Here is a 14,999-nt window from a genome sequence, read left to right on the forward strand (position 1 = left end):
TTGATTTGGAATTATAATAAAAATAAAGATTTCAGTATGAATTTATATTATATTTTTTATTTTAAAATTAACTTATGTTTAATAGTACCTATCTATACATGCCATTGAATATTGAAGTATAAATGGTTGATATTCATCACCAAATTACCACAATGGATTAAATATAAATTTTTAATAAGTCATTGATATTTAGTTATGATATCCTACATTTAAGAACATAAGTATTAAAAAAAGTTAAAAATATGGTTAAATGGCTACTAAATGTTATCTCAGCCCCCGTAAAAAAGTATAGTTAGAATATTAGCATTTGTTATTTAATATTAACAAAATACCTTTAAGGTTTAAAAGATCATATTCTAATAAGTAATAAGTAATAACTGTAGTCAATCACAAGATTACACTGAAAATCTAGTAGGTAACTTGAAAAAGTAATTTTTTTTAAATAACTTTTTGCATCACATGATATATATTGTTTAAGAAATGATCTTTTTGAATACCTAGTAGGCTAGAAATATTTGTACTACACACATTTTTGGAGTTTTGGTCGTATTGGCACTATTCTATGGCTTTGTTGAACACTGTATGATATAGTGGCGTATACGTGATAAATTGCCTTTTTAAGTCACAAAAACATAAATTATTTTGTATCATATAGAAGACACTTTAATTACTGAGATGGGGGAAAAAACTAAAAAAATAAGAACTTTATTATTTTTTTGCTAAATACAGTAATATAAAAATCTATTATTTGATTTAATTGAGTTTTTTAATTTTTAATTTATTTTATGAAAACTAAAAACACTTTTAATTGAAAAAATCCTGTATACGCCACTCTGGTATGACAAATCATTTATTGCAATAAAAATAATTACAATTTAATTTCTAAACATTATTAAAAAAAAACACAACAAACTATAATAATATTGCACATTCATGACACAGTATATTCTACAATATTGACTTAAAATACAAACGAAATATTTAAATTAAATAATGATTCAGTTTTCAATTAGAGCTATTAATATTAGCATAAGCCAACTGACATTTAAAATTATAAAACTATAATTAATATATTCAAACACTTTGATCAATATTTTTTGTCAAAATTATCACAGAAAACAATAACTTTTAAATTTAAATGTTATAAAAAAAATACTGATGTGAAAATCCTTAAGCCCATTTTTCATTTAGGCTGGTAAATCATAGGTCATAAAAATAAATTTACTTTTAGTCTATATAGTAAAATATATTTTGATATTTCTTATTCAATATAATATATAATAAATATTTCTTCTGCATTGACCCTGCATTTGTGATCTTCTCCTGAAAACATAAAAATAATGTATTAATTAATTATTATAGTTTATGTTTAGCCGACAATATATACAATATAATATGTGTTATACATGCACATAATATTAATGAATATGTATAAGTGTATATAATACAGGTGTAGTACAAAACGACAGTAGGTTAGGCATATTAACATGCAGATAATTTAAATATCAAAAAATACAAAACACTGTAGATTTATACAAATAATTGACTGTCGAAATAACATTAAATATAGGTAGTTACTGGGTTAAAATTATTAAACTTGGAATTAATTGAGAATTTTAAAGGTAAATTCAAGTGTTATATTTAAACTTTAATCTTTACAAGCATTAAATACCAGTAAAATCGTTAATCGAACTTCCCAAATTTTCAAAGTAAAAATGACTTAACTGAAGAATAATATTTTCTCCCAGAATCATGCCGTATGTTTCTAAAGGAGTACTTTAACTGGTACTTATCGTGTATACACATATAGAAAAAAATAATTAAATTTGAAATTTATTTTTTTATTTACTCATAAAAATAAATTGCTTCGACTGATTTGTATTATATTTATTTTATAATGTTTGTGGATGGGAAGTGTATTTTATTGTTAGAATTTAAAATTATGATTATTTTAAAAATAACAATACATTATTGAAATCATGTAAGATATCCATAAAATTATTTTGTGGTATTTAGAAAAATGGTGAACTGTGAATATTGGTACCATCCATCACAAACAAGAAAAAATAAGACTAATGTTTGGGGTTACCTTTTTAATCTCATCCAAACTCTTCAAAATTGATATTACTGGTAACGCAATCAACACATTAGTCTTAGCTGTACAGGCAGAGTAACAATAATTTTAGATAGTGGAAAACACTACTTACATAGTTAAAATAGTGAACATAATCATGCCCCAGAACTAAGCAAACTAAAATTTTGTAAGACTTTATCATATTTGAAAGAGAAATCAGAGACTTAAAAATGATAAACATAGTAAAATTATTCAAAATATCGTTATTTAGATGGATAACAATATGCAGTGGAATTTTTCACGTAAAATTGTACATAGTAGTAATTTTATTAGTACCTAAATGATATAGGTACATTTTTAATTTTTAAGTGAAATTATTTTAGTATAAAATTGTTTTTGTCACAATACATTATAATTTGTCAATATTTACTTTGGTATTAGTACACTTTGGTTAGTCAATATTTCATCCTTTTCTATATTTTCAAAGTTGACACATCAATCTGTCAATATTTTTACTTTTCAATATTTTGACTGTTACTCTTGACAATATTTGTATAAGATTTAAAAATGAAAATACTAGATACATTGGAAAACATTTATGTTTAGTAATGCTATAATAATTAACATATTATATTGTTTTTTAATTTACATTTTATAATAAGTAATTATTAATTATACAACAGAGGTGGCTCGCATCTTAACATTTTACTTATACAGAAATAGGCATTATTCTTTTTCAGGCTCATAATGTTATTTTTCATTAAATTGTGAAGCTAGCGACTCTTATTGGTAGCCACCCATATTATATGACGTTCATTTATACAATAAAGCTGAATCAATAATTTTAAAAAAGTAGTATCAGTTAACATGGGTACAATTTTAGAGACATATATTATAGCTAATGTTTATTTAATTTTTGTTTTGTTCACAAAGAAATACTAGCCCTCACTGATAAGTGATGTATAAATCATCTACTACTAATTTATTGGCCATGTGTAGACAATATTATAAGGCATACACATAGACAAGAAATATAGTTGACTAAAATATTTAAATAGAAAACGTTTTCAAAACAATATCTTTTATGATAAATAACTTTCAAAATATTGTCTACCTGTAGTCTATTATACAAAATTAAAAAATGATTCAGCCAATCATTTTCAATCTATGGCAAGTAAAATGTTAAAAAAAGGCATGCATTACAAAAAGTATTTTTAAATGTTTATAACAAAGTAAAATATAAACTATAGTTAATAATTAATGTTATGAAGTGTAGGTATGTCTTATAAACATTATTTATATTACCAGTAATTGTTGTGAACTTTATACCAACAAAAAGTCTTTGAATGATTTTAAGGACTTCAGCTGTTTGCGTAGTGCTGATATAAGATCAGTTGGTTGGACTAATAATGATATGTCTAATCCAACTGCATTCAGACGGTCTCTAACTTCAGTTTCTTTAAACAATAAGTTTAATGGGCGAGAATTGATCTCTGTTAGTGTCCAAGAAGTAAATGACAACCCATCTAAAGTAGGTGTGCGAGATGATAAGCCGTGGGCAGCAGCTAAACTATTCGGCAGTATATCTTTAATTTCGGCTGTACCTCCTTCTTGGATGATTCCAAGGTCCTGGCCTTGCTCTTTTCGACGTACTACAAATACTCGTCCACAAGGTACACGCCTGATAATTAATTCAACCTGAAATTACATAACAGATAAGTTTATATAATTGTTAATGTATTATCAATTACATTAAATAACACATTAAGCTATTAATACAGAGATGCACATCTTTGGCTTGCTAGCTTTAGAAGTGGCCCGAAATAACGAGATATTGCATTGTAAAGTCTAAAAGGTACATCCATATGGGCATACAACATTTATATACAATATATAGTAATGAAATATTAAATTTATATTATTGGTGGCCCGGACGAAAGCAATATTTTACTAATGTGGCCCACTGTAGAAAAAGATTGGACATTACTCTATTAATAGTAATCTGTCAACATTTCAAAAATAAAAATTGAGTTTCAATATCAAAATTTGAAGAACATTTTAAAATGCTTTTGATTTCACAACTTTTGTTATTTTAAAAATTGGATACTATATGTACATGAGACTAAATGCGACAATGGATATTACAAAAAACTATTATTGAGTACCACTTTTTTTATTTTTTATTCGTATAGTCAGACATTACCAATGTCAACAATATTGTTATTCAGTACATACTAACACAATAACTGGACTAATTCTAGTCTATATTGGCATGCCGGCAAAAAAGTATGTAGATGCCATTTTGGATTAAGTAGAAAATTTGGTTGTCATTAAAAATTACAAATCTTGTTGATTTAGACAAAGCAAATAATGTTTATCATCATTCAAAATCAATAAAAATAATAATACAAATTACAATATGTACTAATTTATCCAATATGTAAAGTGCATTTGGACCCATTTCAATTAGAATGATATAAACCATACACATTTTTATCAGATTAAAAATATCTCATATTATTTTAAAAATATATTTACAATCAAATTAGGTCCCTAAATCAATAATATAAAATTATTATTATTTTTGTAATTTTTTATCAGAACTAGTAAGGAACAAAATGTATTTGTCATTTGGATTCCCTTAAAAAAAAAGATCCATTCCAATAATCCGGAACCTTACTTGGTCTGAATTTGTCCATACTATTGTAGTTATCAAAAGCAATAATACTAACATAAAGACTTGGCCATGCTCTTATTAATTTATGAGCATCTGTTGAACATGATACAGGTTTTCCAGCAACACTCAACAATTGATCGCCTAAATGTAAAGCATTATGCAACATTGGATGTTCTTTCTGTTTCCATCCAGCAATCCACACAGTTTGAAAGACATCAACCAAAGCAATAGTATTAATACAATCTTTACGTCTCAATTGTAACCGCACACCAGCAAGATGGGACATTTCTTTTCGTAGTTGCAGGACTTGCTTTTCACGAACAGTTAACCGACTAGGACTGAATAAATCTCTGTTTTCTGTCTACATTAATCAGATAAAAAGTTTAAGTTATCATATAAAAATATACACTGTTGAATACAGAAACAACTTACGGGGGTAAATGGTGTTGGAACTGGCTGTAACATATTGTGTGTGCTACTATTTACTGCTACACGGATTCTATCAGCTCCTAATGCAGGATGTGAACTATCAGCGTTAACTTTTCGTCGAGCCCCACGGCCTCGACCAATTGGAAGCTAAAAAAAAACACAATTTTTAATAACACTTGGGTTAAAGGTCAAAAGCGGTTGAACTATACTTGAGATCTTGTTGGTAATATTGCGATATCTGCAGGTACTGAATTGGACAAGGCCGGAGGTGGTCTAGACTGCATAGCAGTAGGTAATATTAAATGCTCATAATTACTAGTTACTTCTTGGTCGGTTGTTGGGGGTATAACATCTTGTCTTTTTGGTCTTCTTCTATGCCAACCATCTTCTGGTTCAGCAATTCTAACTTTAATTCGTTGACCTTCATTTGGTACTTCACTAGTAGATCTGTGTGGCATATCTTCAACATGTGTTGTTCTATCACTAAATTCTGAATGACTACTAGACCTAGCACCACTAACAGATTCTTCTAAAATTGATGCACTTCGAACTTGGTGGTGTCTACTAGACTGCCTTGGAGAAGAAGCAACATTTTCAGATGTAGAACTTGATGATCTACTAGGCCTAGGAGAATTTATTAATGGTTCAGATGATGTTTGAGATGGTTGCTCATTTGTTTGGTTTATAACTTGTTCCATTTGATTAAAATTGAATACTTGATTATGATTTATTACTTCTACAATGGTAACATTATTCACTGGTTCACTAGGACTCCTACAGCAAATAAATGTATAATTTATAAATAAACCAATTGAAAAAAAAACAAAAATAGGTTATTATTTGCTGTTACAATATTTACTCACATTGGATTAGGGCTAATAGGTGGAGTTAAAAAAGTTTGTTCAATTTCTGAAGGACTGTCATCTGTACCTGACAATCAAAGAACAATATTAATTTAAATAACAGGGCTTGTCAAACATTTTAGGGGTAGACACACCTATTAATTGAGCTGCTGAGACAACGGGTTCAACACCCGGTAAAACATTTGTTGACAAGTCACGTAATGGTGGAGGAGGCAGCGGAGAGTTAGGGTCTCTAGTCGGTAAAAGAGGGGGTCTAGACTCAGGTGGTTTGGTATAGACATTTTCTTTTGGTGATAATACATGCATTTCACGCAATTTCACGTCCAACCCTTGTACCCAATCCATCATCTGATTCCTATAAAGGTAAAATGTATTATTATGGAAATAGTGAATAGCAACCACCACATACTAACCATGAAGGAGCAGCTAAACGTACTACATCTGAGGAGAGGGTTATTACAAATTCATACTGGTACTGTTGTTGATGATCACCTGCCATCACTGGCAAGGGACATATAGTAGCAGAAACATGGACGGTATCTGTTAGTGGTATGGTATTATCTGGACGATGTGCAGCTGCTTTTTTTTGGTCTACATAAAATTCCAACACTGGTTCTGTGTCGTCGTGTATACAAAACACAGTCCATAGTTTTTGTCCACCAGTCAGTTTCAGAGCCGACTTTTTGTCAACGCCAGCCGGTAGTTTTCTCAACCACGAGTTTTTGTGGATTTCTCTGAACTGCACTCCGCTCATTGTTAATTCAATAACAGCAGTGAAGAGGATTTAATTTCATGAAGAGACTAAGATGGAAAACATTGTAAATAAATATTATATGTTGATATAAGTACTTGGAAAAGAGCGAAATGTCATATGATTAACCACCAACATCAGTGGTATAACAATAGGGTGGACATATTGAGATAAACAAGTGTGATAGACAGAGAGCTAACTACTGCGGACTGCACTGATCGATTATAGTCTTAGTTTTTTGTTAAGCAATTCTTTCACATCAACAAAGATAGAGCCCATCAGCCAGAAGTCACTTTGGTAGAAAAGAGCATAGATGGCTGATTAAAAGTGTAACGTTTTGTGAATGAATAAAAAAATAATCAAACATAGTCATGAAAATTGGTACAGTCTTAGATTTTAAATGTTTACATGTAGAAAAAATATTTCAGAAGGGTAGGTGGTGACTTAACTTAAGATCTCTTAAAAGGGATAAACTAGTTGAACAATAATTAAAAAATAAACCTTTATAAATAAAGGTATTACATTACATAAATACAACATCTCTAAGGTTACAGAAGTTAAAAGTGAGGCTAAAAGTCAAAACAGAATTATATGCATCACCGTGCATGCAAATTTTGATTTCGCTGCCATGCTCGACCTTTTTATTCTTTTATTGTTAGGAAATGATTAAATAAACGTTGCAGGTTTAGACTTAAACGTCCAGTGTTTTTCCCATGGCCAATTGTACATGGCTCTATCACGTGTCACATGCAAACAAAATCTATTTGTGCTGGTCCCAGAAGCGAGACACTTAAAGTGGTGTATCCAGAAATATTCAATGCTTAAGACAAATAGATATAATTAACAAAAAAATAAAAATCATACATCATAACGAAACAAATATATTCCACACTTATATAAAATTATAATAAAAAAATTAATCAAATTAAATATCTGATATAATTTATAACAAACTTTTCACATATTCTTAAACATTTATAAATATACTGAAATTTAGCAATAGCAAGGCATTGTCAGGTCAGCTAATTGTAAATAAAACAAACATTACCAAAACCTAAAAATTTAACCTGTAAAATTTAATAGTATTTTTCAGTTAATATGTTGTTGGTAATTTAATCATTTAAATTCAATAGAATATTACAAGTTATATAAAAAAGTTCAATTAATTGCATGCAAGCGGCACTCGATTGCACTTAAATTCTTGTAATGCTATAGTTCTGGCATAATTCTAACCTCTGATTACAGTCATGTCATTTTATTAAATCATAGTTACTTACGTAAAGAGTAGCTTCATAAAATACCAGAGTTATATTTAATCATTTCCTAACAATAAAAGAATAAAAAGGTTGAGCGAGGCAGCGAAATCAAATTTTGCATGCGTGGTGATACATATAATTCTGTTATGGCTTTTAGCCTTACTTATAACTTCTGAAACTTTACAGATAGTCTATTTATGTAAGATACTACCTGTAAACCAAATTTCAGAATTATATAGGTATTGTGGTTTATTTTTTAATTATTGTGTTACGCATTAATTAATGTTTACATATATACATGGTGGGGGATTGTCTTACCGTATACGACGTGCATGCCTCGCACGACAATCAGTTTTACTTGTACCATTTCTACAATAAACAGGTTATTACAACTTATATCTGTAAACTGTGATTATATTAATTTACGTTTAATCATTGCATTCATATCAATGCAATGACTCAACATATTATTTTACAAGTTTATCTCTTTTGAGAGAGCTCAAGCCACCACCTACCTTTCTGACAATATTTTTTCTATATGTACACATTTAAAATCTACGACTGTACCAATTTTCATGAGTATATTTGATTATTTTTTTTATTCACAGTCTTTAAGCTTTTAACAGGCCGCCCACACTCTCCACCACCAGAGCAACTTCTGGCTGATCGGTGTGATAAGAATAGCTTAACGAAATACCACGACTATAATCGATCAGTGCAGTCTACATGCAGCTAGCTCTTAGACTATGATTATATGATTAGCTAAGCATTACTTTCAATTGAACAAAAAACAGCTCAGAAGATGAATTTTGTTGTAATTATTGATGTATTTGTGGAAACACAAGCTATAATAAAATAACAATTTTAAAAATATTTTACAATATAACTTATGTAGGCGAGTATAATGATGTTATAATACCGTATAGTGTATAATATATATATTATCCTAATGTATGAATGTAAAATTTTAATTTGTATATAATTATTTTAGTATTTTTTTAAAAATAAATTATATTAATATTTTGATTTTATAAAAAAAAAATGTTAAAGGACATGGTTCTTAAAATCTCATAAAAACTTAGAGAGTACTATAAAAGTTTTTATTTTGGCCATGGGTCTTGTAAATCCTAGTTACGATAGTTACCAAATTGTAGTACAACTAATTAATTGACTATTGACTAATAACGAGCATTGTGTAAAAGTGGAACATATGTTTTTCAAGTGAATAGGATGGTACTTACAGTCATAACGTTGACTTCACAAATATATTTGCGATCAGATTTGATGTAATATCATGTTTTAGATGACGACGACGCCGACTACAACAGCGTTCGCCATCGACTTAAAACGTCGCGACATCCGATGCGTAATACGTTTGACTCTGTGAAAATCATTTGAATTAAAATAATTATATCGATTTTGTGAACGAAAAAATGAAAATAAGAAGACGTCTTAACAGTTAACACTTAACACTCTCATTAGGTAATTAACATGTTTTGTTGTTCGGGTTATCGTTTGATTAACACATTTTTATCCGATAAACCTATCTAAATGGCGACACTGATAATATATTTTTGATAACAATGTATACGAAATGAAAAGATAGTGTCACACAAAATAATACGACGTAAAATAATTATTATCAACGTAATACAATTCTGTTATCCGAATCGACGTATTGTTAATAGCTGATGTTTATCGTCTAGATAACCAAGTAGGTATTCTATAGTAATGTTTGTATCACAGTCCACGGAATAAATTTGAGTAATTACTGATCACTGATTACTCTACGACATTATTTATAATAATATCCACCTTCTCAGCTTCTCAATTCCAATATACTGTAAACGGGGACAACGACGTGACATCTAGGTATACGACTTACATCAAGCATAGTATTGTTATATGATAATAGATACATTGTTTTATGTGGCAGACACTAAACTGATTATAATATTTTACTATTTAGCCATGAGCCAAGCTGTCGAAACGAAACAAGCGGATCGTTTGAAGAAACTTAGAGACCTCCACATCAAAAGAGTAAATATTATACTTTTTAATTACTTATATAATTGTATTAAATTTTCGATCAATATGATAAATCATATTCGAGTTCTAATCGTTCATATCTGATCTACTAAGACCTTCCATATTTCAACTTCTTATTCAAATTTTCTAGTGAATAATCCCTCTTTCAAAACAATGCGTTCTTCAAATCAGTTGTGTCAAATACCTACTTGGTAAAAGGTTTACTTATTACATAATACCTATACCAATTATTTGTTTTCATCATTTATTATCATTTATTTACCTTATTGTCTTATGGTCGTTACTAAATCTGCTGTTCCTTGAATTGAATTTTCCATAGAGTATGTGGAATAGATAAGAAATTCTGTGTCACTGCTGGAAATTATATTGAAGTTAATATTTGGCCTTCAACTTCATGAACTTAAAATAGTATATAATATTTCATGTATAGTGTAAAAATCTAATTTATGCTTGTATCTATAAAATAAAATTGACGACTAAGGTTCATAACGAAAATACTTTTGAACGAATTTGGTTTTGTATAGTATCATTGTTAGATGATCTTACTAATCTTGGAATAATGGAACTGACTATGTTGCACTTATTATAACCTATTCAACACGTCCGCTGCTTGTTACCAAGCTTTGTTTTTTTTTTTTTTTAAATATATTATAATTAAAGGTTATAAAACAATATAAATATAACCAGCCATCAGTGTTATTTGTGCTTAGATGACTAAATAGTTCTAAAAGCAAAATCTTAATACCCATACAGCTGCACAATACAATGTATTTACTATTTAGTATTTTATTATATTCATTTTACTCATACAGATTATCTTATGGCTAGTATTTTGGCTTATTAATTTAAGAGGATGCTACACCTGCATGTGTTGTCTTTGTCTTATTAATGTACAACATAGCAAAAACTGTTTTGCGTGGGAAAAGTTTATACAATATAAAAGATTATATTTTCTGTGTTGTTGTGTTTTTATTTGTTTGATATAGTATCACTAATAAGAAAAAAGTCCAGTACTTTTAAAAATCTAATATTTTTACATTTTCCATAATTAAATAACTTTTTATATAGTGTGTTTCTTTTTAAAGGGAACACTAAATAATTCTGTTCAGTGACATCAGATTGATATGCGGTTTGTTGGGAGGAGATAGGGAATACATAAATATTATTTTCTTGATGATTTTTACATTTTTAGATCTTTCATTTTTTTTAATGGCAACAGGTGTTTTGAATACCAAATTCTGATAGAACGAATTTTTTTAAGTTAATTTTGTCCTTTTCACCATAGCTCTAAAATCAAAATTGACGAGTTAAAGTTTTGATTTAAATTATTGGAATTATTTATCAATCATACTAAAATTTTTTGAAATATTTTGAAATGTCAAGTATTTTTTTTATATTCGTAGGCTTGCAGACATAATTAAATCATTTAAATTTAATTTTGAGGAATTAATTGACATTAATAAGACGTAAATGTTTAATTTACTAAAAAAAGATTAAACTAATTAACACAATTTTTATAATCTTTATAATTTCTATTATTTATTTGGGTAAAAAATATCTACACATGCGGGTATAATGTCCTCTTAATATTATAAGACAATTAAATGTAGAAGATATTAATTCTTATTATATCTTATCCAGAATGAAGCCAGAGTGAACAACCATCAAGAAGTTGTTGAAGAAGACAAACAAATGAAGTTGCCGTCAAACTGGGAAGCAAGACAGAGGAAAGCAGAATGGCTTTTAAATGACGATAAACTGAGACAAGAAGCTAAAGAAAAAGTATGAAATTAGTTATTGAAAAGTTAAAGTTGTTTTTTCAAAGACTACACAGCACAAAAAAAGGATTTTTAATTTAAAACAATGTTCAATTCTACAAAAGATTGTATAGGGTCAATATTTTTATTCCTATAATTTAATAAGTTTTGAGGAATTAAAAAATACGCTTGACTTCCTTTGGCCGGGATCTTAAATGTGTAAAAGTTACTTGCTTCACACAATAACTAATATACATTTAAAGTACATTTTTTGATTTTTGTTTTACGAATGTGATGTATTTTTATGCACAGAAGAAGTTGGTGGAACCAGAATTCGTCTTAAGTACTTAGTTTTTACAAAATATTTCAAATCATACAAATCACATTTTTGTTACTTTTGTAACAGTGGTAGTCACTTATCAACACATGGCATGGCCCAACTGTCCTTTATCTCTTTTAGTATTTTCAATATAATAAAAAAGCAGAACGTTATTAGCAATTCTGATACCTCAATCATCTATAACACAAAAAGTCACACATTTCTATGTAAATCAAATTTAAAAAATGGGAAAGTGGATGTAGTGACATTAGGTGCATAGGAGGTCGCTGTAATGGATGGTATTAAATTTTACATGATATCATTGCATTCAAAAAAAAACAATTCTGAGCGGAGACAGTATGTCAATCTAGGATATTTTACATTGTTATTACTAATACGTAGCCAGTGAGTTAAATTAATATTATTCTTAAATTATAAGTGATGCTGGAAAAATATTAAATATACTTATGTAAAATTAGGCTGTTTTGGAACCGAATAACAACAAAATGACAAACGTTATATATTGTCCAAATTTGAACTCTTTAAATGTCTGTAAAAAATAACTGTATTCATATATTTTTTAGATTTCTTAGTTATGAAAAAAACTGCTTGAGTGGAACCTTGTTTTAAATTTTCAATCCTAAGCTATTACAATTGAACATTTTATACATTTTTAACTGCACAATTATTTTCAATTTTCAACTTAACAAATATTGTCAAATTTTGAACTTTGAACGCTTTTAAAAAAAATTGTGCTTATGTATTTTTAATATTTTTCAACTGCCATTGTAAAGAGTTATTAAGAGTCTTGTATTATATTTTTAACCCAACCAATAAAACTATTGAAATATATAGGGAAAAAAAGGAAAATAGAAATGTCTATCAACAGCCTAAAACGAGTTAAAATATTTTGAACATTTTATCGAGTATATAAATTGATAAAATAAGCACATGGTGTAAATTTCAATTATAGTAATTCGTTTTTGAATTACAATAAAATAAGTAAATCGCTACATGAGATATCTACTAAATATCCAATGTTATAAAAATGTCATCTTCTAACGCTCATATAAATTTGATTTGACTTTCCGGTAGAAATTTTCTTTTTGATAAAGACAAATTAACTTATAAGGAGTCTTGTATTAAGTTTTTAAATCTTAGATATAAATAGAAAATTTTTTATGAATTTCTTACTCAACAAAAAATTACTAATTTTTGTGATTTTTACGAATGTTGTCAACATTTTAAGTTCAAACTCTCATAATAAAAATTATTGTAAATTTGTATTGATTAAATTTACAAGGTCTTTGACCGAGTGAAAATTTTTTTATCGACATTAGTTGAAAAAACGAATATTAATCAAAATTTTCATATGCCTATAAATAGTTCAACTGAAGTTAAAATATTTTGAATATTCAAGAGTGTACTTATAGAAAATACTAACAAATATTCAGTGAAAATTCATGTACCCATGGTCGTTTTTTTTTTTTGGAGTTACACTAAAAATCAAAAACTAGTTTTGATTAAAAATACACGTTTTTCTTTAATTTTTTATTTGTTTTCCTGTCTCTTTTGAAAATTATTTTAGTCATTTTAAATTTTGTACTCCCAAATACGCCATTTAGATTCACTTTCCTACCAGAAAAGTTGCTGTTGAAGAAAATGGAAGCACTTTTACTGACCGGAACCGTTATGACCGACCCGAAAAAAAAATATATAAGAAAGCACATCATTTTAAAATCAATAAATTCATCGCTCTAAAATAAAATTTAGAGACGGTTAAATTGTTGTGTAGAGTGAGCCACTTTTAAATGTATGAGATAGGCAGTTATATATATTTCGGCCCAATGATGTCATCCGGCCATTCCAAGTACCTTAATATCTCTTTAAATAACTTTTTTACATTGAATTTCGACCAAATTTTTTTTATGTTATGTGCTTTGTTGATATGTTTTTATGTTTTTAATGATTTAAGGGACAAGATTACAACCGTTTAAAACTTTTAAATATGACCGCAATGGAAGCAGATGCTATTGATAGAAAGAAAAAACGCCAAAATCCTGATCCTGGGTTCTCAGATTACGAAGAAGCTACTGCTCGTCAATACAACAGAATGATATCCAACATGAAAGTAGACATGGGTGCCTATCAAAGACAAAGAGAGAAACTGGGAAAAGCATTCTATGCAGAAGCTAACACTTATTTGCATGATAAAGTAAAAGATTCAAAAGAAGGAATTGACAATATGGTCGATGATTTGGAAAAACAGTATGTGTATAACTAATATTGTTGTAAACAGAACAAAAATAATAATAATTTTAAGCCAAAATATTAATTTTATGTTTTACTTTTTAGGATTGCAAAACGTAACAAGTTCAGTAGGAGAAGAACGCATAATGACGAAGCAGACATTGACTATATCAATGAAAGAAACATGAAATTCAATGCAAAATTAGAACGGTACTATGGAGAGCACACTACCCAAATAAAACAGAATTTAGAAAGAGGAACTGCTATTTAAATTTAAGACAACAACTATATAATTATTTGAATTATATATATATAAAACATGTTTTTTATTATATATATATATTTAAATAAAAATGTAATAACTAATTCAACAATTTATTGCATCAACCCATGTTCCAAGTCTTTTTGTGTACAAAAAAAAAATATATATAATAATGTATTGGTCAAAGTTAAACAGTTGTATATAAGTGTCTTCTAAATGCCCATTAGACTATGTGAAAAAAATATAAATGTTTAATTTTTAAAGTGTATGATAATAATATCTGTAATGAAATACTTAAACTTATAAGATATT

General features: G+C 28.1%; 2 protein-coding genes across 4 annotated transcripts; one reads left to right on the plus strand and one right to left on the minus strand.

The window, feature by feature from the left end:
- Positions 1–918: 918 nt before the first annotated feature.
- LOC111037079 lies at positions 919–9,596 on the minus strand. 3 transcript variants are annotated; one of them, XM_022319442.1, is made up of 10 exons: positions 9,292–9,596; positions 8,824–8,895; positions 6,457–6,844; positions 6,178–6,398; positions 6,044–6,110; positions 5,390–5,954; positions 5,184–5,327; positions 4,807–5,112; positions 3,380–3,772; positions 919–1,323 (listed from the first exon to the last, which is right to left on the minus strand). In XM_022319442.1, the coding sequence occupies exons 3-9, from the start codon at positions 6,795–6,797 to the stop codon at positions 3,398–3,400; spliced, it is 2,019 nt and encodes a 672-aa protein (XP_022175134.1). In that variant the 5' UTR covers positions 6,798–6,844; positions 8,824–8,895; positions 9,292–9,596; the 3' UTR covers positions 919–1,323; positions 3,380–3,397. The 3 variants fall into 3 exon arrangements, with proteins under 3 accessions (XP_022175134.1, XP_022175135.1, XP_022175133.1); XM_022319443.1 differs by lacking the exon at positions 8,824–8,895 and having other exon boundaries at positions 6,044–6,104; XM_022319441.1 differs by lacking the exon at positions 8,824–8,895.
- Positions 9,597–9,709: 113 nt separating this feature from the next.
- On the plus strand, positions 9,710–14,704 carry LOC111037080 (pre-mRNA-splicing factor Syf2). The gene is made up of 5 exons (XM_022319445.1): positions 9,710–9,922; positions 10,020–10,090; positions 11,741–11,881; positions 14,151–14,443; positions 14,531–14,704. The coding sequence occupies exons 2-5, from the start codon at positions 10,022–10,024 to the stop codon at positions 14,694–14,696; spliced, it is 669 nt and encodes a 222-aa protein (XP_022175137.1). The 5' UTR covers positions 9,710–9,922; positions 10,020–10,021; the 3' UTR covers positions 14,697–14,704.
- Positions 14,705–14,999: the final 295 nt, after the last annotated feature.

Source organism: Myzus persicae, unplaced genomic scaffold, assembly GCF_001856785.1.
Source record: "Myzus persicae strain clone G006 unplaced genomic scaffold, MPER_G0061.0, whole genome shotgun sequence".
NCBI classification, from domain to species: domain Eukaryota; kingdom Metazoa; phylum Arthropoda; class Insecta; order Hemiptera; family Aphididae; genus Myzus; species Myzus persicae.